The 25,223-nt window shown below is 39.3% G+C and overlaps 1 protein-coding gene across 1 annotated transcript in view; it reads left to right on the top strand.

Annotated features, from left to right (window-relative positions):
- The window catches only part of lama2 (laminin, alpha 2), a 135,971-nt gene that overhangs the window by 3,135 nt on the left and 107,613 nt on the right, over positions 1-25,223 (top strand). The window contains exons 2-3 of the mRNA XM_061812204.1: positions 22,246-22,416; positions 22,549-22,661. Coding sequence (XP_061668188.1) covers positions 22,246-22,416; positions 22,549-22,661 — 284 coding nt within the window. The remainder of the gene's footprint in view (positions 1-22,245; positions 22,417-22,548; positions 22,662-25,223) is intronic.

Here is a 25,223-nt window from a genome sequence, read left to right as displayed (position 1 = left end):
TCCAACACACCTGCGACCCGAGTGAGGATAAGCAGCATGGAAAATGAATGAATGAATGAATGCATATGCAGAGTTTCAGAAAACTTCCAGGCTTGGTGTCACAAAAGATATGCTGTATTTCAAATCTAAACTACAAGCTTTCCATTTGGATGTAACCCCCTGGAGTTATGGAGTTACTTGATAAATTGACTACCGTTCAACCTCTTCCTTTCTTAGCCTTCTCTAACTTGGCTTCATGCACTCCTGAACAAACTTTCCGTGATTCTCCGTAGCGACACTCCAGGATTAGATCTCGATGTCGTCCATGTCTTCTACACGTGTCCCCTTCGTGACCTCCTTGAGTTTGTCAAAGTGGAAAAAATATCACACAGACCGAAGTGGCGTGGTGAGAAGGGAGATTAACCGGTGTGACGATGCTCTTCTCGGCCAGGAATTGTCAGTTGCTTAGGGCATTGTGAGCAGGCGCATTTTCATGGTGAACCAGCTACTAGCTCTTCTCTTGCATGGGATGAAGCCTAAATGCCACAGGATCTCTTCGACATACCGGATCGCAATGATTCGGACAGTATTCCGAAATTTCAGGTTTGTTCTTTGCACTGTGCTCATTGCTTGATGACCTGGCACACGGAATATGTGTATAAAAGAACGTGGAAAAGTGTTTAATGGCAGCAAAGAGCTGAGGTCACAGTCATATACTCCAGGGATTTAAATATGTTTTGTTCCACCAGTCCTGGAACTTTTCTGAACTTGTAGGATGACCCTAAGCCTTTCTATAACTTTATGATATTTTCTAATTCTTTGAATGCAAATGTCCAACTTTAATGTTTTTAGTTTTTAGTCACCTGGCTGTTCACTAACACTGAATGGCAAATTTCACAACAGGTCTTTGAGCCATGAATGGAACAATACATTTTTCCCAGTTTAAATTGGGATTATAACAGTCCTCTTCAACATGCCCTTCACATTTTGGAACCATGAAACCAAGATGACAACAATTGACCAACAGTACCTCTCATGGGCTGAAAAAAAGATGTGCCCACAGAGCTTGGAGAGTCAACAGCATGTTGCAACTCAGATACATGGAAAGTAGAGAAGAGTCACAAAAAGGCACAGAAGTGGATGACCAATACTGTGAAAGTCTGTTAGACTCCACCGGCACTTCAAAAAACAGTTTGTAGTTCACTTATGTAACATAGTATATCTTTTTGTTACACCAAACCTGTAATTTTTTTCATACATCACCTACTTTTCTCAAATGTTTGTTGCTGTAGACATGCAGAAAATTTACAACTGGCATGTTCTGTCACACTGTGATGGAAATCTTAGGTTTTCGTTTACGTGTCATCATGTAATCTCGTAAAAAAATGCACTAAGTGAACAGTAGTAGTACGACTTGTTTGACAATCCAAGAAACAATGAATTTCCTTTTTTTGACAGTGCATAACTTGCATAATACATTAGAGAAGGAAATGTTCTTGTAAAAAGGGGAGCAAGTTATTTCAAAATCCCAAATTGATTATTTGTGACGGTCTAATGTGTGTTCCTTTTAGTACTATAAGCAATGGTAATCATTTTTAAAAGTTATCTTCAAAGCAATTTCTGATTTGTTTATCAGTTTATGTTAATGTACATTCAACCAAGGTACGTTTGATGACTTGTTAGCTCCCCAGAGACATCACTGAATGTGATGTGAATCCGGTGTTTTTCTTCTGGAAGCCATTAGAGAAATCAATATTTTCATGAGATGGATTCATCTCAATGTTGTGTTTCTGAAACATGTTGATCCCAGCCTGCTTTGTTAATGTGAAAGCAGCCACGCTTAGTTGGATGGGTTTGATAGAAAGCACCATTGGGAAATCTGTCAAACTTTGTCAACTTGGAATGGCAAACTTACTGCAAGAAATTCAAAATAAGAGTGAAGGAGGAAAATTGGGTAATGGAAGGACCCAACAAAGCATATAATTTGACCAATAGGAAGATGTATTAAAAGAAAAATCAATCCAAGTGGTAGATCAAATTGGCAAATACAAGAAAAATCGAAAAACATCTCAGAAAATAAGCGCTAATGAAAAAGCAATTGTAATGCTTAGTTTTTAATGTGCTGGAAAGTGGTCCGCTTCATCCACCATATTTATTTTTAATTACAGTACAGGAGCATTGTGTGTTCTTATATCCAACACTGCACTCAATCCAATCTGGAAACTGTTTCGATATTGATCGATATGTACCGCTGAATACAAGGTTACCCCCAAAATTCGCATCAGAATGAGGAATCGTGCTCGATGACATTGTGCCAAAGACACAAGTCACTGCTGTCTTAAAAAGTGCAGTCACTCACATTTGAACAATGTATGGGTCTGGCCAGTCATGCTCGCAGATATAAAGTTACGGGTGTGGTCCACCAGTCATGACTGCAGATAAAGTTGCGGGTGTGATTAGGGATGGAATCCCAAGACCTTAAAATAATGTACTGGATTAATATAACATAACTGTAAATTAAAAATAATGTAAACAAATACATAACTAAAATAGAAAACTAAAATCTCAAACTCAGAAATGATAATTTCCAATTTCAACTGCTATTAGTAGAACATGATATAAAACGGTATTTAAAATTTTTCATCAATGAAAATTCTTCATCTGACAGAAAAGTTAAATGCACTGGCCTGTCAACAACATAAACACGAATGGGGTATACTCGCAATGTTTTGAAAATGCTGAAAGTTTAGTTAGCGGCATTAGTGGCAACGAGCTAGCGATACATAGTAACAAACATTCCTGTCGGCAGTCGTGATGTATTGTTATAATCTAGCGTAATTTACGGCGGTATCTATTGTCAATCCACTGATGAAATCTAGCAGTAGAGGATCTATATCTTCCTAAAGCATGTAGAGGGGAAAAGCTTTCAACTTCAAGATAACACGTACCACGGGGAAAATGACCGTTCGCATTTAGATATATGGACAGACTAGTCTAACGTTAGAATTTAGATCCAGTCAAAGTAAATCATAATTTCACACTTATTACAGTTAGATATTGAAACATTACCTGTGTTATATCCTAGAAATGTTTTCAGTGCAACTGAAGTTCCTTTGACATGGCTCATGATGTTGATGACTTTCAACGTAAATGCGCTCGCGGTACGTGAAGAAGCTCTGAACATGCGCTTTTGGCATCACTTCCAAACATGCTCAGAATGGTTAACTTGCATTTCCTGTTTCCGGGTGAATACTGATTGTTTAGGAGCAGGCTTGTTTAGTTAACAACGTTCATGAAATAAAAACGGAAATTAATGTCAAGACTACACAAAATAAGCGACATCATTTAATATCTGTTTTTCTACTCGTAACAAATTTTACGCACGTGATTTTTCGTGCTCGACTGTGTAGATTTTCAAACCTGATAGGGCGCGAGCGCGCTCATCAAATCACAGTGACTTGAAGTGTGTGAGTGTGTGTGGATTATCACACTCCTTGAGATTCTAAAATTAAATGGGTGTAAAGTGGGAATGATGCACTATCCATCCAGATAAGATTGTGGAGCCAAGGTAAAAAAAAAAACAAAAGTATCATCTTTTTGTGTCTGTGACACTCAATATCACTGAGTTAGGAGTTACCCTAAGGATGTCTTTTTTTCCTACAAACAAGTCGGTAGCATCACATCTCTCTCCTTTGGATACATCTCTTTTTTTCATTATATAGTCATTGTTATAGTGAAAGTTGGTTCCGTTGTTTTCAAAAATTTTGTGATATATCCTTGTTTTTGTCTAAGTTACTGTCACATGTTAATATTTAATTTAGCGTTTTCCCTTTGGGCCCGTGCCCATCAAAAAAACACCACATCCTCAGCAGAACAAAATCTAGGTCTTTTTCATGTACGTGCACACCCCTGTCTAGCTGGTTTCTCGTCAGAGCTGCACTGATAACGCTAAGGAGAAAATCAATAGTTAATTCTTCTAGGGACACAATAGCTGCTCTGCCCACCTCCAATCTGCCTTAGTGAGAGAGCGAAGGCTGGCATGAGTGGATGAATTAATAAATGTGTGTGTGTGTTGACAGAGGCGCCAACGTTCGCACTGTTTACCCAGAGAACATATATAACTTTACAATTGGAGGACAGACTTTTTGAAAATAATAACAGTACCCGCTGAAGTCAGCACACATTCTTTAATTCAGGCTGCCTCTAAAAGAAATTCCCACGAGGGTTGAGTCCGCACCACGGTGTAAATAGTGGAAACTCATCCAAGAAATGTCAACTTTATCTATGCTGAGAGGACAGTCCTAGTTGTAGATTTTAATAAAAAGAGTACAAGTAACAAATACAACCTAAGTTAATTCCCCCATTCTGCATTGTTTTATTCATGTTCGTTATTTCCTCAAACAGTGGCCATCCCCCCAATTGGTCACTGGAATTCGTCATCCAAATAAGACAAGCGCCTCCCTTTTCTCAGTAAGAAAAACAGTAGTAATAGGTAGTAACTAATTAATTAGGTTCATAGACATTCACACAAACAAAGTCTTGAGCACATTGTTGATTACCACAGAAGCATGTATGTAAACAATCCCTCAGTTGAAATCAAATGCCTTTCTGTAGTTTTGTCATGTATAATTATGATTAAAAAAAACTCCATCTTCACATTGCATCATTTGTAAAGTAAGGTAACATTCAATATATGTACCATTATATTATTATGCATTTCTTCTATTTGAATGACATGTGGAGTGTGTGGGCAGCTCAGCCCATTTTTACACTTGAGGGCTATTCAAACATGAGAAACATTATGATTCTTCTTGAGAGATTTTTACTTGATTCATCTGATCTTTCAGACTGTAGATCCAAATTGGTTGCTTTTTTTTTTATCAGATTTTGAATTTATTGATGTTTCTCCTCATTTATACTCGCATGCAAAATGGATTTTGAACACAAAGAGTTCTGTACGTCCTGTTTTGTTGAAGATCATGGATTGTTACCCGTGCATGTTGAAGAATACGTTTTTAAAGTCGTGATGTCATGTGAGACATCATTTCAGTGAGTGTCAAAGGATTGACTCAGGGTCACCCTTTTTTGTGGCATTTATTCCAAGAATGTAACAACCACAACAAGTGAGTAGGATGAAAGACATTCTTAGCAGTAAGACGTCAGAGTGAACTGATGAATCGCTATACTTCAGGTAGATTGTTTTACTATTAATAGTAGATAACTTGTGTTCCCGTTGACTTACTAAGTGATGTGTGTATTCACGGTCACTGATACAGTGTAGTTGTTCATTTGCCTGATTTCCATGCAGGCATCTTGACAATATGTGACAATTTGAATGGTTGTCTGTATGTAATCTGTAATGAACTGGGAGCTAGTCCAGAGTGCCTTCGCCCAAGTCCATCTGGGATAAGGTCCAGCTCCCTATGACCACGAACAGGCTAACCACAACTATAGAAAACAGATGACTGGATTGACATAGCAGTTTTCACCCTTTTATGACAGGATATCCAAATGTTACAAAAAAAATAATAACACTGTTGAATTTGTAAGGTTGTCAGGATTATAAAAAATTTTGACCCTGGACTGGAATTTTTTTTATATCACCTATTTCTAATCAGATAATGTGTTTTGAAATATGAGTCAAACAGCACTTTGGAGAAGATTGTGTTATTAATTCCATTTTATGCTTGATTCAGGGTTAAACAAGTATTTTATACCTAACTAAATATAAACTGTCTGGCAGCCCCAATTCTACCACCCCCACCCTATATTTACCACTCATTAGTTGTAGTATTGGCTCATTTAAATTCCCCAACAAAAGAAAACGACAAAAGGTAGGCATGTGGTTGTTAGACTGCAGGGATTAAAATGTTTGAGCTTGTGGTTAGCAACACCGAAGGTCTGACACAGATGTATGCCCGATGAACCTTGGACACATATGCACACATGCAGGCCTGCAGCTGCAAAGAGTTGAAAACCCCTCCTTTCTCTCGCTTTCTTTTCTCTATGTTGTTTCCCCCCTCTCTGATCTCTCTACATGGTTGTATTTTCCCAAGTAGCTTCCTGGGGTAACACATGGTGTCAATAATGAGCCCCCCTACACCCTGAACCCCCCTTCCGCACACACACACTTCCCCTCCTCCGCTGCTGAAAAATTTACGTCACTTTCTTTAGTTTGCTTCTCACTCCATTCGTTCCTTGGTTCCCTTTTTCTCCTCTTTGGTGTATCCTTTCACTGAAAAATAGCATCTGTAGATAGATGCTTTATAATATCTGAATGGACTATAACTTAGTGTATAAAAAAAGGAAACATCAAACATGTTTCGCTGATGGATTTGGGTACCATTTTCACATTTCCACCCATCAAAAGCTTTCTGCACTTTTGTGTTCCACCATTTCATCATTTCACCCCTGTTTACAGCCCCCCCCCCCCACTCTGACCACTACACTACTCATCCCTTTCTCCTCCTCCTCAGCCGCTTGTCTTTCATCTTCCAGTTAGAGTATGGCTCACAACCTCTCCAGCCATACCCTACATCTATGTTTGCCCTCACTTTATTTGTCTCCCCGCTCCTCCACTTTTGGGTTGTGGAGGTGCTGCTGGTTTGTTCAAGAAGTGCTCTTCTTCATGACTTTTGATAGTTTGAATTCGTGGAGCTCATTGTAGACAACTAAACCCAGTTAACAATGTTAAAGGTATTTCTGCCTACACCCCTTTTAAAAAAAACTTCAACAGATTATCAATGTTCTCATTTTGACAATTTCATGCTTCCAGTTATGCCACACTGCACCTTGGCTCATGTTCCCCCAACGGAGCCTCTGTCAATTTGAAACGTGGCTGGTTTGTGTCTGAAATTGCATGTTTTCATAGCAGCTGGCTTTAGTGTCTGCGGGAATATGCTGGTTACTCTCCCACAAATACTTTCTTAACACATGGTCACAGCATGGTTTTCTGGTATCACGGGAAGAGATTCCCAGATAATGTCCTGGAAGGTTTGTTGTTGCATCTGTTGGTTTGGTGTGTAGCTTGCTGTGATGATTTTTTGGTTTTCTCTCAAGACATTCAATATTAAGTTGAACACCGTGCCTTGTGATCTTTGACCCTTTGGAATCACCTTCCTCTCTCTTATGTTATCATGACCTTAGCCTGCTGTGTGGTCCTAGTCTAAATGCTCAATCTGCTCCAGAGGCACAAATGGAGACTTTGACTTGATTGCAAGGCCATTCTATGCTCTTTCTGCTCTGCCAACTTCTTGTAGGTGAAGGAAATGTATGTACAGATTAGTCAGAGCCTTACTCTAATCTGATTGCTTTTTCTAGTTAAATGCTCCATTACGTTTTGACTGAATGGCGACCTGTCGAAGGTGTACCACGCGTTTCCCCCAAAGTCATGTTGGACTAGACTCCAGGTCACCCTTGACCCAAATGAGTGCACGTGGTAAACAAAATTGATGCACAAATTCTGCAATAACGTTTTTAAAATGCCTTATCCTGGTTTACAGCAGAATCCCAAACTTGTGCACTAGTCGACCGGTCTTTTGACCTACTACTTGTGAGAAAACTTCCATCTGTCTCAGGCTTGAGGAGGGCATACTCCAGACAGCATGTTCAAGCTCCTTCTATACTGGTTCAGTAGCATTTAGATAGGAACTCGGAAAAGTTCCATATTCTCTCCTTACTAGTTTTTTTTTATTTTTAGCTGTGTGATTTGGATCTTTATACAAGGCTTTCTGGAAAGCCAACCGTGCTGTTCTTAGCCACAGGGTTTTCCAATAAGATAAAGACCCAAAACACACAGCGCTTCAAACTCATGACAGCTAGAGCAGTTTGGTTACAAGGTTTGGGCCAGAACAAACGAAATGCTTGCAATAATAAAACGGAAGGTTCCTATTTCATTTCCAGGCATCATAAGTTTTTTTCCCAAGAGGTGAATAAATTAACATTAAAATTTGACTTTTTTACTTTGAAATTTTGGCTGAGTTGAAAAGTGAATCCCCGACTGAAGGAATTCTGATGTGTTAACCAGCACATCTGTATGCAGTCCACATGGGCATATTGCAGCTCAGCTTCTAGATAGAAATGAATGCACATACGCACACACACACATGTACACACACAGAAAGCAGAAAAGCCATTATTTTCTTGCTGAATGTTTGTGTGATTCCGCTGATAAAGCATCAGAGAGAATAAGAGTCTATCAGAATGGCCTGTTTGGTTATAGGACATTTATACACTTTGTGTGTGTGGGGGTGCCTTTGCGTGTGTGTTCTTGCATAGGTGTGTGTACACAAACAACTAAGATAGAGAAAAATACTCCTAGAAGTGGAGGTAAGGTGGCAGAAAAAAATATTCTATATACATTTTGATTTTCCATTATTCCTGTGGCTTTTTCCTCACTATTATTGTGTGTACTGCTTATATGAATGAGATACAGAAAGAGGGAGAGAATTTCACATTTCCATTCGTTTTTTCCATTCAGTTTATTATTTTCCATTTCTATTATTGTGGTCCAACCCACAGAGAAACTAATGCAGAGTAAATTTTCACATTTGACAAAAGAGAAAAAATGGGAAAATGTGTGTTTTTAAGCAGGGATTTTGCATCACCACTGCAGTAATTGACTGAGTGCACCTGGAACAAGGGTCTTGGTCTGTGATTGTGCAAGCTTGTCGTTTGGTCTACAATGACCCTTTCCTGTTGAGGGCACAATGAGTGTTTGGCTGGATAGTAATTTGTCACTTTATTCATTATTATCTGGATGGTTGACTTCAAGAAGAAAAAATTCTCAGCCAGCAATGAAAAATAACTTACCAGACTTCTGTGGGGAAAAGGCTAGTGAAAGCACTCGAAGACAAGGTTTAATATCAGTGAGTTATTTGGATGTTTCTCTTCTTGCTGACCTTGTTTGAATCTGCAGAGGACAGCCGACCTAAGCGTTCAGCGTGGCCCGAAGCTATGATGGTGGGTGGTCCGTCAGCACATTTATTCTTTGAGAAACCCACAGCTCTGGTCGAGCAAATCAACATGCTCTTTGTTTGTGGGGATGCTGTGAATAAAGCCTGTTTGTTATTTTTCTTGCTTTGCTCTAGGATGAGAGATGCTTGTTTGTGTAGCAGATGAGCTAATTTGGTTTTGAAGACCTAAAGCCCTGTGAAACCCAAACCCAAGAAATAAAAATTGCTGGCATTTTTGACAAAACACAATACATGTCATCGATGTCAACATGAGCAGAAACGCTGTCATTGTGCCTGAGGTGGTAACCATTACTCTTCTTTTTGCTCCTAGAAAATATACAAACTCTTTGCTTGGCTCACTATTCCAGTAAGTGTCACAGTTAACATTCTTCGCATTAGTAAAAAATTTAGACACAGTAAGTTTTGGCCCAATGCTAGTGGTATCTAGGGTGGATGTTAGCTGCATTGGCTTGTTAAATACAGTACAGTATGCATGTTGGCACAGAAGGTGTTTAAATTCCTCCCTCCATCGTCATGTTGTTGTTTTTTTTCTCCCATCACTGTCATTCTATTGGACTAGGGCAAGTCAATGTGGAGCAACGGTTCTAGCTCCAGTCGACACAAACAAACCGTAGCATACTGTGCTACTTTTGCCGTTACCCCAATGAAGGGTGTGTGAAAAGGGAAGGGTGCATATTATGGGAACCTTTATGTGTGTCTTCGTGTATGTGTGTCTTATGAAACTCAAGCAAACAAGCTTTGAAATCCAATAATCAACATGAGCAATGGGGCAAGATTATTGTTTTTCCCCCTCTACTGTTTTCATTCTGTTCTTGATACAAACACATATGGTCTATACTGTATATACACAGCCATCATACAGACTCTGAAACAAAGAGTCTCTACACAAGCCACCGTGTCAGCCGAACCAGCAGTTGTTAATGATCCAACAACAAATTTTGAAAGCTCTGACTTATCTAGGTTTGTGGAAGCTTTAGCGAGATGACTGAGCAAATAACATCTGACCCTCTGGGAAATATCTTTGGGGGTATACGCTGAGCTTCAAATTAAGTTCTCCGCACAGAGGTATTAAAACAATGGTGCTGTGACCTTAATGTCAGCATTATCCCAATGCGATAACTTTATGTTTTTGTGGTTCAGAGCTTTGTTAAATTGTGTCAAAATGACCCAGAGTCAGCACTAAAACAGTCATTAACCCCACTGATAATCCTCCCACATAGGACCCACTCTTCTATCATCAGTACAAGATCTTGCCCACAGATGAATGTAGTTTTGAATGGAAATATTTAGCGGGGCCTTGCGTAAGCTAATGACAATAATGTCATGGGGAAAGTGCGTAATAATCATAGCTGAAGGCGGTTCAAGAAAATATTAGTGTTTGCTGGGCAGTGTATTTTGTCTAAAGTATTGCGTACAATGCAAACATTGCATCAGTATTTCACAACGGACATGTCTCTGCTGTGTCATCATCACGTCCATACAGAAAGCAATATAACTGTTGTATTCTGTACTTTGCTGTACAAATTTACACTATTTTTTGTGCTGCTGGGGACATGTACATGTGTAAGGCATATTTCTCACACTGCAGATACCTTCCAAGGACTGAGGCTGTTTTTGAATGACTTCACAATGCAAACTGTTGTAATCGGGTGTCGAGATTTCATCTACTTGCTTTGGGAGTGCTGACCATACAACATCCCACCACCACCAATACTCTCCCCTGTTTATTTGTGTTTCTTTGCTGAGGCAGCAGGTCTTTACCCGTAGCCGACTCCCAGTCCAAGTTGTTGATGCATGGAGGAGTCTGTGTTTCAGTAATGAGTAGAATCAGTCTCTTTCTTCTGCTGACCTCTTTCACTCCTCTCTGCATTTCATTTTTCAGTTTTTGTCAAAAAACATTTCAAAACATTGCTTTAGGAAGGCCTCTTTTATCCCCTTCATTCTCCTTCATTATCAAGATACAGTACAGGTCAGAGGTGGGTGAGATGGCCTAAAAATAAAATCTCAGATTAAAAAAAAAAAAATCAATTTTCTAGTTTTTCCAATTTTTTAAAAAGTTTTTTTGTTACTTTTTCTGACCAACTTTACTTTTTGGTAAGAAAACAGTAGATGCAAATGACTGAAAAAACAAAAACATTTTGTTTTTTCTTCAAGTAAAAGTTTAACTTAAAAACTACTTCTTTCCCCTTATGGAATTAAACTGGAAAACCTCAGTTTTGAATAAAGCAGTTCTGGAAACATAAACTGTCACATAGCACATTGTATGCAAAGAAATAATAAATTCATTCCATTGCTAAATGATTGTACTGGACTACCTCTCTCAAAGCAGACCAAAATGACACCCACTCGAGTTCTCAGCTGACTTTCTTACGAGTACCGCAGTACAAATAGGGTAAGACAACCTCAGCAAAGTCCTTGCGGCGAGGTAGCACAAACTGAAGCCGGAGACTAACTCTAACTACTCCACTTTGAAGAAACAGTGTTTGGGTAGCATCTTGGGACTTTAAGCTAAAGAGCAAAAAAATATGCGGGTGGGCGTAAAAATTTTTTGGTACATAAAGTTTTCAGCAAGTGTTAAACGCGGTCTTTCCGCGGTAGATGTGGGCCGCTTCAGTGATTACTTGCCATCGTGCCAATTTTCATATCATACGTGGTGATGCCTTCGATAAATAATTCCACCACAGTGAGCTCCTTCCCCCCCCCCCACTTCATTCACCTGTATTTTTTCCCTCTTGACACTTCATCTCTCTGTTTTCCTTATTCTCCGTCCTGCCCATGGGGGCTCATTCATAACCTGTACCCATTACCCACCAAGCTATTAGGCTTTACTAACAGTGAGATCCATTGGGTGAAAATCAATCTCTGTCCAGGGAGCAGTTTGTGCGTAGTGTCACTGTAATGACTGCTATGTGTTCTGCTACACATGAAACACAGTGTCTATAACACATGAGTACACTGCATGCACACAGGCTCACGTATGGGATACAGTACCTGATACTTTTTGTTTGAACTTCAGTCAAATCATGTCCAAAATGTCACTAGTAAAACTCATGCAGAAACACTGTGAATGGTGTGTGTTGGCTGTTTTAACTTTTTAGGAACATGTGTTGTCCAAAAAATGTAATGCTGTAAAACAAAGACCCAAAGAAAACAACCACATTAACACTAAAATAAATTTCTTAGTGTCGAACACACATCTTTGCTGCGGTCAATAGCTTAAACATTTCCCTTGCCAGGCCAATGAGCGCAAGCTTCAAATCAGCTATTAGCAGAGGTGTAGTCATCAGTGGTGCCCAAAATCATTGCATCAGCATCCTGCAGTTGAGGTCTCTCCTGATCAATAGCCATCTTTTAATACTGTTTGAGAGCCCAACATTAAAAGGATTGAACAGACATCACTTTGACGTCTTGTTGGATGTGTATGTTAAAGTCTTACATTACCTCCCTTACATTTCATTTAATTATATCCAAACAGAGACGAAGGGGAGTTCCCTGTCAGCTTATCAACACACAGCCGCATGCATAACTCCACCCGGCAAACAAGTTTCACTGTGAACGGATGTACAAACTCTGTTTTTGATGACTGTCTGAACATCTGTCTTTTTATTAATTCTGGCCTGCAATTGTTGTATCTCATGTTCAAATTGTTGGCTGACATCTGTTAACAGCCTGTAAAGTGCTTAAGTTACTTCTTTAGTTGTCCAGTTGCAGACAGCCAAAAGCTAAGAGACTGATTGCGATGCAAGCTTCCACAAGTCTTTGTACAAAAATTTTGCATGGACCCACTTTCTTCCATCCGAGCGATTGAGTTTGTGTGACTCGGCAGTCAATATTCCCCATGATTACTGGCTCTTCCTCCCGTACGTACTCTCCTGATTGTTCCCTATGGACTCTCCCACTCAAATCTTTAGTCAGTGGCACACTCGACTGTTTCTTGTATCAGTCATAGGTCAAGTGAGTAGAGAACAGAGGTGAGGACAATACAAATATGAAACCCCAAGGATCAGATGAAAATGGAAAAAGCAGAAGAGAATAAGAAAAATAAAACTTTGATGAGAGCTGAAAAGACAGAAATGAATGCTATTAACGTTGTTGCCCGTTTGTTCAGTTCAATCTCCTCGGTAACTCCTTCCTCCGTGAATTTCATGCACGTCCATCTGGATTTCCAATTACCCACAATCCCTTGTGACCCCACTGGCCACATCTAGAAAATGATGTTATTTCCTAACCTGTCAAATACAAAATGCACTCAATCCGTATGACCATGTGCATAGACTGATCTACAAAAACTGAAATGTAATAATGACATTGTAAAGCTACAAGTCACCCCAAAGCCACATCGGCTTGATCTGTCTTGCCAATGTCCTTAAATGTCCTTAAACCCTGATCTGCCAAAACAATTGAAATGATCATGATAGTTGTGTTTTGGTAATCCAACAAACATTTTTCTCTGCTTTATACCAGGAAATCGTATTGTCGAATGTGTGAATTTAAAATTCCAATTACTCTTAGAAAGTCTTTTGAGAACGCAGCGTGTAGACCTTGAGCTTAGATCCGACTTCAAACAGATTGTCACGTTATTAGCTCATGGGAACGCTGCTACCTTCTCTCAATGCTGTTTTGTTGTGATTATGGAAGTGTTATGAGCTTCTAGTACCCTTGTAGAGCCTCATGTACTGCAAGGTCAACATGCATCTGGATAAGTGGAACACGAGTGTTCCACGTACGTGCTCTTCTACAGCCCATAAGTGAACTGGAACTGTATCACCAAGGACGACTTTTAACTGAATACTATACCAATCAGTACCATGAGATACTGTGATTGCTGAGCTAAACATAAATGCCCAAACTGATAATGTCATTCTTGCCTATGTAATGTACGTGTTGGGTTAAAGTGGTTGGAGCTACGAGAAGATTAGATTCTTCCCCCGTAATAAATCTGTGTTCAGGCCAGAGATCAAGTTGCTCTCCTGTAAATCTGCTCGATGGCATGTTTTCATTACCAAGCCCAACATATTCCCCATATCCCTCAGACAGTGTAAATGTGTGTATTTGTTTGTGTGTCCGTGTGCAGGTCTCTGTGTGTATATCTATGTGTTGTAGCCTTGGATGATGGCTTTGTGAGTGTAAGGCAAGGCTAGCCCTGATGAGTTCCTGCTTAAATCATACGTGTATTTCAGAGGTGCTTTGCGATGATTTAACAATGTTCTCATCACTGCCTCATCAGGTGTGTGTGTCTGTGTGTGTGTTCAGGCGTGTGTGTGTATGGGCTACTGAGGGTTTAGTCGTAACACGGCTTGATAGATTTACGACTAACTGTTCTGAGCTGGCCTAAATCACTCCAACCACTTATCCAGGAGTAATTGCGCATAAAAATTCATACTTTGTACTTCATTTCAAAATAAATAAAAAACAAAATCTGAGCAGAAATAAAGGGTACTCACTGTGACTTTGTTTGATTGACCGGCTTTCCAAAATTGTACAATTCATCCAGTTTTTGATGTCTGTACCTGACGACGTTTGCTTTATGATTGGCCTTCTCATCTGCAGCATGAATTTAATTGCTGAGAGAAGTACAGGGCATCAAACCCCCTTGTGCGTGTCTTTGTGCGAGAGGGGGATTAACTGTCTATAACTCTGTGGTTTTCCTGTTTAGTCTGACTTTATGACCGTCTGGAAGAGGACATCATTTGCAAACATTAGTCCCACCACAAAACACAAAATAAGAGACCATGTGCAGGGGAAGAGACTCACAAACGCACACGGGTCACAACCACTTCTCTGTCGACCATGTCTGCCAAGTAGTTACTTATTAACTGGATTCAGGAAAAATATAAAAACTAATGCACATTGGAAATGACAATTACCAATCCCTGGTCAACATCATGAAAAGTAAAAAGAACATTACAACGTAAAGGTTTTGCATTCAAACCTAAAATGAAGTGATTCCCTCCTGAAAAGGTGTCATGAAAACTTAAATATTTGTTGCCATGTCTCAAAAAAATTAACTTTGAAGCACAACAATAGTTTCTTCGCTGTTCTGTGCATGCTTTTTTGATACATGTTACAAGTGGTTAGCCCGTCTTCCTCGCAGTTCTGATGGTTTCTGGTTTGCAACTCCCATATGCTTGTGGGGGGTTTCTCTAGGTTCTTTTTCTTTCTCTCATGTCCCAAAAACATGCATGTGAGCTTTATTGAAGACTCTAAAATGCTCCACAGGTGTGAATGTAAGTCTGCATTTTGCTCTGTGATGGACTGTCAACCAATCCATGGTGTTTGCCTCTTGCCCAAAATCAGCCGCTAATGACTCTCACTCACCCGCGACTCATTTGAGAATAAATGTGGACGAGCCGTTAAGCAAATAAAAGCGCAGAAGCAACTTTGTAAGTGGATATCTCATGCTAAGAAATAATAGATCGTTTTCTGTCCTTTATAAATATACAGATATTTCCATGCTCTTGGTACAATGCATACATACAATGTACTATAATAGTCGCATTTGGTATGGTAGAGCGGGAGGACAAAAGCTGTTGTGCTGCCATTGTGAGTCAATGGAATGAAGTCCAAATTGGGAAAAAAAAAAAAATAGGGGAGTCTGTTGGGGAAATATCCTGACCTTACTGATCCGCCTACAGTCATTCCTCCTACCTTTCACATGTGCTCGCTGCCTATTTTGTCGGTTTAATAAATAATTCATGACAGTATTTCTATGAAGGGAGACTGTTTGCTCGAGTTTTTCATTTTGGAGCTTCATTTCAGACTTGGACGGCATGCCAAGGCAGGAAGTCTGCGTGAGAGGAGGATGTTGACTTAGTTTTCATTACTCCTAAAACCCCTCGAGGTGGAGCGGAAAGTGACCACCAGATGTAAAACGAGACGGCGAAGGCCAAACTATAGTATACATCCAATTCTTATTGCATCATAACATAAAGACAAGATAGAAGTGGAAAACTTAAAGCACATAGGTATTTATTAACAACAGCGATGTGTCGCAATAATGTTCATCCTTAATGGGGATTCTGAGACTAAAGCCACCAATATGTATTTTACTTACCATTCCACTGCATAATAATATTGCCTCACCAGATTTAATAGCGAACAAATTGCGCAGCTCATTCAGTTTGGGGTGGTTGAGTAATTACAGTCAATTTCTGCACAAACACTTATTTTAATATTTGATTTTAAGGTTGTGTGTGAGAAATGCTTCACTTGTTGACCAATCATGGCTGTAGTCTTCTCTTTGTCCGAAATCACTGTTTTCTCCCTCCATTCTTCGGATCAGAAAAGGCATCCTAAAGACAATGCATTAACTGAGTTTGTCCTGCAAGGAGCACTTACCGTACCAAAACCACAATTTCACCAAAATAATCCAAAATATGTTTTTTTAACACCATTTTATAGACCTATATGTTTTACTGATATGTGTAGTGTCAGCAGTGGCATCGTTAGGCCTTTTTTACGGGGGCTTCAGGCAGTCCTTGCACATATTTCAAGCAGTTATCGTCAAACATGCGAGTACACAATCAGTTTATAAACAAACGACTTTGAGGGACAGAACATGCTGACCAATGGTGATTCATTTTTCTCAGAAGCAGAAGGTTTTATCTCCAATGTGAACTTACTACACCCTGAGCCTTCCAAGATCTAATTCATGGTTAAATGTATGAAAGCAGCCTACCTTCTACATTCAATAACTATTCCAATATGTAAAAAAATTAGATATAACTCTCAAAACAAGACAGTTGACATGTGATATCCTAAAGTCTTTTTTTTTCCTCCAAATGAAGAAAAGTGGACATACAAGTTGTTTGTTCTCAAACACATTTAAACCATGGGAATCAAAATATGGGTCATAGAATCTGTAGGTTTAAAACAACCAATTTATAGACTAAATCTAGCCAGTTTTTGCACCTACTGCAGTGGTTTTTCCATTTCCTCCAGTGGATGAATCCCAGATTTTTATCCACATCTAAACTATGGTACTTTCTTTCCACAATGTGATATAATAAATAAACTCACATCCTTGGTCTTGTTGCTGTGAGATAAGTGCAGCCTGCCACTGTGAAAAATGACAACAATAGTTCCACCAAAATTAAAACTTAATGGTCATATTATTGTCCAGTAGCACAGCCAGCAGCCTCTTACATACTGTATATTGTGTTTTTTATATTCATTTTCACTAATAGATTTCCACCAGTGTAATTGAAAAATAGAGGATGAAATTTCTTTCTTTTTTTTTTTTAAATTGAGACCTTTTATGTTTTTTTTTTCCAGAGCCATAGATCATGACTCCAATCTGATTGTACCAGATGTTCTACCAATGAATTTGTCCCTTAATAGACCTCATGAATAAAACATTAGAATCTAGTTATAAAAAAATAAAAGCAGCAATGATGCACAGTATTAATGAGTCCTGCTGTGCTCAGTTGGCTGCAGGGATTTAATGAAGCGACTGGATGTTTTGTATTGGGAAAGCAGCTTGTGAGCTTCAGACACAATCTGATTTCATGGTTTTTATCATTTTTTTCTGGTGCTAAATTATGTACATCTGCCGGTTAGAGCCTCAGTTTATTCAAATAATTAATGTATTTAAGTTTACATCCTGTTTTTGTCTTCTACATTTCAAACATTTCTGCCGTGTTTTAGGTCTTTAGCATGTGCAGTTGTTAATTTCTCCAGAAACTGCATTCTCTAAGATGTCATACTTCCTATATAATTGCTTTGACAGTCAAAGACCTCTTCAGAATTATGTTTTATATAAGCAATCTAATGTTTTTAGTCAACCAAGTGCAATTCTTTCACCTTTAAATCAGTAACAGTAAGTTTCAACCTTACTGGTTGAGCCTAATTTGATACAGTAGATGTGTGGCTTTGCTGTTGATTGAGTAAGGAAATTTCCACCGATGTAATAATCTGGTTTTGGGTGGCAAAAGAGTATCGGGGAAAGGCAGGATAATCAGAAATATTGTCAAATGTTATGTGTCTAATTTGAATATGCGCATTGAGATGTACCACAAAGCTCAGTTTCTATTTGTGGAACTGGCAGAAAAAAAAAGAATAGCAATGATAAATGATAACAGGTGATTCTTGGAAAACAACTGGAGGGTTTTGGGTTAAATCTTAATGATAAAGGTGACCACAACCTTCTTGTGTCGTTAGAATGCTGTGCCTCAGGGAAAAAGCAAAATATCAATTCATTTCCTCCTTATGGATGCATGCCACTGAGCAGTGACAACCGTCTTGCATGACATCAGCCACCATTAAGTCAATCAGGAGCCATACAGGAGCATTTAGAAACATGACATTATTCCAAACATTTCAGTTAGAAATATGTAACCATGGGAACGAGACACTGTGGCCACTTGGGACACCACCCATGTGTTTAAGTGACATATTTTTGTAAGGTGTGTGCTGTGGTGAACATTATTAACTCGTTTTATGGACAGAACAGCCCACAAATTTGAATTTCTGATAAAACAAACTCTCTTCAGGGACATTCTCATGTAGAATCCATTCAATATTGATGTTATGGAGGTTGTTGTTCCTTTTCAAATTCCTTCTCTTTCCGACCCTTACTGACAGAAGTTCCTCGCTCTCATGCAAATCACCTCCCTCCTCAACCTTCAGATGTTTGCATTCATCCAGATACTCTCCCATCTCGTTAAGATCCGTTCCAAGTGATTTGGACATTTGCAGTCTGGCATTACTCCTCTAATGTCAAGGTTTGAAGTGTGTGCTTGGAATCAGCCCGTGATATGGAGAGGTCAAAAAGGTCATGTTGTACATAGCTCTGGCGTGGTTTGTTAACCTCAGCTGTTTAATAGATGCTTCCTTAACCAAGATTTAAAAAAAAATCTACTCTGTGTTCTTCTTTGTTATCTAAGTGACTATCTTGAGGTGATTGACTTGTCTGTTAGAACCAGGAAATTAGTTCTGTTCCATTGCTGTTTTACAGATAGTGTCTCAGGCAGCCATTGACGTACAGAAACAGTTTGTTGTTTGCTTTAAGTAAAGTTGAATGTCCCCCAAATATGAGATGATTATTTGAAGGGCATTTCTCGAAAGAGCCTTCAATCTGTTTCACCGTAGGGCTAAACATGAATAGATAAACGCTACATACTAGCGTAGTGTTTATCCATTCATCTTTGACTTATCTAGTTTTACCTGTCTGAACATTGACAACAGCGTTTTGTTTAGTGTTCACACAGAAGGCTGAACGTCTACTGCTCTGGAGTCTCAATCTCCAAAGGTTTTCAGTAATGCCACAAAAAGTCACTAGATTTGTTGTGTGTCGCTTTTTTGAAAAATAAAGGGTCTTGGAAAGGTTCCCAAACTGGCTCCACTTTCCTTGGTAAAAACTATAGTGCTAGTAAATTTATATTTTTTTTCTTCCTGGACAAATTTCATTCACTCGGCCCATGTCATTAATCATCAACGGGAATAATATAATTAGAGTCTTATTTAGTGTTTTTATAGAGTAAGTCAGTTATTTTTACAGTTGTATTACAGCTAGGGACATTAAAATGCTACAAAACATTGCCGATAATTTTAGAATGGCAGCAATTTGCTCAGATTATATTAATTTACACGATTTGTTATGGGGCAAATTGTTTTTAAATAGCACAAATTGGATTGTGTTTGAACTTTGGAGTTTTCACTGTACTTTATCACTGAGAGTTCTTTGTCGATGTTGCGGATTTTTATTTGGTTTTTTTTTTTTTTTTTTTTTTGCTCCTGAGCATTTTTCATCTCTGGGTTTATGCTTGCACACAACTTTATATGTAGATGCGTTCACATCCTCCATATAGATGTGTGAGTATAGAGGATTACAGTAGACTCATCCCTCATTCCTCTCCCAGCCGTGACCCTTTTATAACAACACACTGTCCTTCTCTGAGAATCCTTCCATCTATCTTGGCATCTTCATCAATCTTTCCATATTTTTTCCCAGCCTGTAACACTGAAGTGCTCAGGGTGGATGGGCAGATGGAGAAGGAGGTGCACAGAGAGATGATCCCGTCCTTTTCAACCTCCTTTTTATTCCATCACGCTTACATCTCGCCCCAAAACTTAACAATAACACATCCATCACACACACACACACACACACACACACACACACACACCACACACACACACACACACAGAGGGGAGGATACACTACACACAATATGAAGACTCATCTCCTTCTCATGACAGAAAAAGCAAACATTGTTTCCTTGCACAAAGAAACCTTGGGGACATTTTCTGCTTTAATTTAGCTTGAGCTCCATTACTAATGTCTTGTTTTAGTGACTATTGATCAAGTGGCATGCCTCACTATTCTGTAGTCCAGTGTTTCCCAACCTTTCCTGTGTGAAGGGACATCTTTTAAACCTTTGAGTTGTCTGTTAGCAATGAGCTAAATAGACACAAAGTACCTATTAGGACTTTCCATCTTGGAAACGATTAGCACCACTCATGTGGTGTCGTGAGTTTAGTGTAGAATGTACCTTGAGAGACAGAAATGGGACTTCTACTCTACACATATTTGACAGAACGCTGTAACCATCCTGGAGTACAAAGACACTGTTCTAAGCTTGAGCCTGTTAATTGTGACATGTTACGGAATAACTGCGTCCCGAATGGGGATAAGCAGAACGGAAGATGAATGAATGAATACACTGGTATTGCAGGGAATTCTTACACACATTAAACAGTGAACAGACTGGGAATACAGTGACTCTCAAGCAGGTTTCTTTGGTTATAAGGCCAGGGAAACAAGAATGGTGTGTTAAGAACCTGAAGGTAAAACCGTCATTGTGTGCATGACACTCATTGGGTTTGAAATCCGATCCCTGACACCGATGTCTTCCCACCTTTTTGTTCAACATGAAAAGGAAGCGAAGAAAGGTTTTACAAAATGGAACATTTACAGGAGTTTGCTATGTCATCTTAGGAAGACAGAAAACCCCCAAAAAGCTCAATTTAAAAAAGAAAATAAATAAATAACACCGATTCTAACATTATATTAGAGGTGGCCTGGCTTGTCCATCAATGTTTCAGACAACTAAGGTATTTGATCCTGGGTTGCCATGGCAATGGTAGAGACAATATTGTCCTTACTATATGCCGGTATACCTTTCAGGTACTTGAAGCTCCGGGGCTCTATTTTTGTAGACGGCACATCTGTGGGAAGGCGCATTTGCGTCATCTTTACTTTTATGCAAGCACAAGGCTCGCTCTGCACGTTTGCCAATTTGGCAGACATGTTTGTGCCAACCTGGGTGAGGGTCCTTGGTGAATTACCCGGTAGAGTGACAATTTGGTGGCACATGATCAATGTTGAGCCCATGTCTGACTTCAAGCACAGCTAGTCAAATGTGATTTTGGTGAATTGGATCAGGGTGGAGGTAGACAGATCCTGAAGTCTGCAGACATGCATGGTGGACAGCAGATATAGTGCATTCATAAATATATTTTTATATTTAGACCCCCCTCCCCTCCCCCCTTCTTTTAGGTGCGATGGGCTGCACTGGCATCCGGCATAAAAACTGTCCCGAACAAATATGAGTGTTTCGCTGTGGTGACCGCTAACGGGACAAGCTGAAAGAAACTTACTTTTACTAACACCAGTTCAACCCGCCTTCTCGTAGAGTTAAGCCGCTTGCGGTGCCGGCTCGACGCCAGTCACAAAAATAGAGCCCAGAATGTTAGGGTCAAATAGGGACTTATTATTTGTTAATATTTTCCGTGAAACAGCAGCACTGAGTTTTCATTGGACATTAAATTGAGAATGATTTGTGTGTGAGAGTTTGTACATTCATAGATTATTTGGATGTCTCAAATGTTCTTCACAGTTCAACAGTGTTGACATCTGCTCCAACAGCTGTGCTCATCTGGACGCAGACATACACATGAACCACTTTCCTCCACTTCTGGTTCACACGTTCCTCCCGTTTATGACTAGACTGCATTTTTATGTATCTGTGTTTATGTTTTTCTGTCATTGCACCTGTTTAAATTTGGTTTGGCATATTCAGACAAAACTCATATATGTTATTTCAAGGTTCTCATTTACAGTATGTGTGTCCGACTGTGGTGAGCATTTCTTAACATATTCAATTCATCCTGAGTTGTGTTAAAAAAAAAAAATGAGTTGAATAAAAAAATAGATTTTCTATCCCACGTTTATGGGTCAGGGTAGCCATGAACTGGAGCCTTTATGATTTGATTTAGGAAGAAAAAAGCATCAAGATTCACTAGCTATTGCTCAATGTAATTGTAATTGTCTTCTTTTTATTAATCGCAGGGTTATTCCCGGCTGTTTTGAACTTGGCATCCATGGCAGATATTACAACCAATGCTACGTGCGGGCTGTCTGGACCGGAGATGTTCTGTAAACTAGTGGAACATGTCCCAGGTCAGCCTGTAAGAAACCCACAATGTCGAATCTGCTATCAGAACAGTGCGAAACCATACGGTAAGAGAGACTATCACACACATATTCAAGATGGTTCATAATTATAAAATTTGTTCAGCAATCCATCACTGTAGATCCGTCTTGAATGTTTTTGGGATTGAATTGATGGAGTACTGTTTTGTCTGTCTACAGAGCGTCACCCTATAGAATATGCCATTGATGGGACGAACCGTTGGTGGCAGAGTCCCTCCATCAAGAATGGAATGGAGTACCACTATGTGACCATAACACTGGACTTGAAACAGGTAGGAAACAAACACACTTTCACGATACTCAATTTATGCTAAAGGTTTGCCTTCCTCAACCTAGATTTAATCCCACACTGAGAAAATTCGGATTTAGTTTATCGCATCTGACTCAGTATAGCTATGCGCCAAGGCAAAGTAAGCAATCTGAATAAGGAATTAGATGTCCTTAGATCCCAACTGGGCCTTGATCATCTGTGGCCCGAAATCAGATACAAATCAGAAATCTGCCACTGGAGGTGGACAGACGAGATAAACACACTGGTGGTAAATCAAGATTAGGGCTAAATAATGCTGAGGCTATCTGGCTTTTCAGCCTGTGTGTTTCCAGGATAAAAGCCTTCCATGTTGTTGCTGACGATGTCACTTATGTTCTGTTTCGGGCAAGGATATTGCACCTGTGGGGCATGTGGGTATTTCAACAGCACTTCTATGGCACATTCCAACTTAAATTTAGATTATATTTTTTTGTGAGTAGTGTGTATTGTATTTCCTTTCGGCACAACTTTGCAATTGGGCATGAAGTTCGTCACTGTAATTGCACATCCTCTTTAGCATCAAAGCGTTCATACATTTTGTGCATCGTTGAAAAAAATAAATCGTAATGAATTATTTGGAAGTCTGGGTCATTTTGAAAACAGCTCACACAAGTTCTAAAATCAGGTCACAGCGCTCCGAGCTGGTGACCCAACCTGTGCAGCGAGCCCTTGTCTTCTCCTTTGTCCCAGTCAAGCTTCGAATGAGTGCCAAAGAGCCCTGATTGAAAATTGATTATAACAGTTGACTGCAGGCTTGGCAGTTTACGGCAATCATCATCTTGCTCCATTTGCCGTGCAATGATTCTTTAAAAGCTTTTTAATACGGGAGACATTTTTTCTTGGCGACCACCTACTGATGCATTCCTGACATCCAATGCACTTATTTCATAATGACACATTTTCCTTAGTAACGAGGGACATGTCAGATCCCACTTGATTGTGTTATTGGCAAATATGTGCTACAGATTATTTTTTTTATTTTTTGAAAGATCGCAGAGGGCCACGTTCATACTTGTGAGACATTTTTATACAGCTTGTTTTGAAAGGAAGCGCTTGACATATGTTAAAATACTGATGGTGACAAAGGCAAGCCACATTTTTGCCATTTATTGTCTATTTATCCATCCATTTTCTGTAGTCTTTGGCCTCACTAAGGTCATAGGTGAGCTGGAGCTTCTGCTTGCTGACTTTGGGAGAGACCTTTGCGGTAGTCGCAATATATGTTGCGGAGTCTACACCTATTTTGAATGGAGATTTTGTAAGTTATTTTTTTCTAGCTTTCTTGGGTAGGGTTTAGCCGTAGCATAGCAAAGTTGGTCAAGCCCAGTTTGGTCAGTCCCACCTGGTAAAGTCACCAAAACTATCACTTTTCAGGAAATGAATAAAACAGCATGATTACTGAACCATTAACATTGCATAGTCGAAGAGACCGAGCAATTTTCAAGTCTTGAAACTGTGCGGGTATTTATAAAAATAACAGACCAAATTGGCACTGACCAAGCGCATGGATTTGTGAAAAATACCAAATTTATCAAATTTGAATATATTGTCGGGTGTTTCTACCTGACAGTGACGCTTTGTAGAATCAACAGACTTACTTGGGCTTTTATCGGACTTTGGTCATAGCATTGTGTAGCAAGGCATCACTCTTTCTTTTATGACCTTAGCCATTAATTTTAACATATATGTACACTGTGAAATTGCCAGTAAATGTCCAAGGATGGTCCACTTCACAATTCAGGTAAATTGCAGTTAAAATGGAAATGTATCAGCCAGGATTATTCATAGATAATTTGAAGAATGTGGTCTAATGATTCACGGGCCAGGCAGACTGGGGGAGGCGTGAGGAGAAGCTGCCGGAGTGATCAGGATCCTGAAAGCAGCTGTCAGTCAAAGCACTTTTAATATCCTTACTTCTGGAATATTATGACATACATTTACATCTTTCTTCTCCATAGGCTGTATTTCATGACAAGAATTCAGATCATATTATTCAACTAATTGCTTTAAGTTTAGTATCTTTTCCTGTACAGAAACATTCGATTTGAGAGTTTTGTGTATGATGAATGGCTGAAGGGATGTATGATAAAAATATTTGATCTTTAGCAATACAGATAGTACATTATTTGCCCTAGTGCAGCAGCTTGGCTAAAATGGCCGTCAATTAGATCCGCACTTCAATCTTTGGTTCTTTTGCAGTCTTGATGAGTGTGTGGTATGATGCAGTACATTAATGTTCTTTGTGAGGCAAAGCAATAGGATAATATTCAGGCAATATTGTACTTGTATTGCATTTTACGACCAGACCTTCAGATTCTCAAATGACATTAATGCAAGTTTCTTTTATATTATACAATTACTCAGTATCTCAGTAGTGCATGTTACAAAGCTAATCATAACCATTTTTTCCCGTTGCTTTGGAGGGATTTAGAAATCACCCGCAAGTTCCATTCCCCAGGATGTTGTTCTTGTTCCTTTCCATAGTGACTGGTGCCTCTGTAAATTCCCGGCTTCCTACAAAGCC

The sequence above is a fragment of the Syngnathoides biaculeatus genome, chromosome 23 (genome assembly GCF_019802595.1).
Source record: "Syngnathoides biaculeatus isolate LvHL_M chromosome 23, ASM1980259v1, whole genome shotgun sequence".
Lineage (NCBI taxonomy): Eukaryota > Metazoa > Chordata > Actinopteri > Syngnathiformes > Syngnathidae > Syngnathoides > Syngnathoides biaculeatus.
Note: the sequence above shows the minus strand (reverse complement) of the source record. Positions and strands in the feature narration are given on the sequence as shown.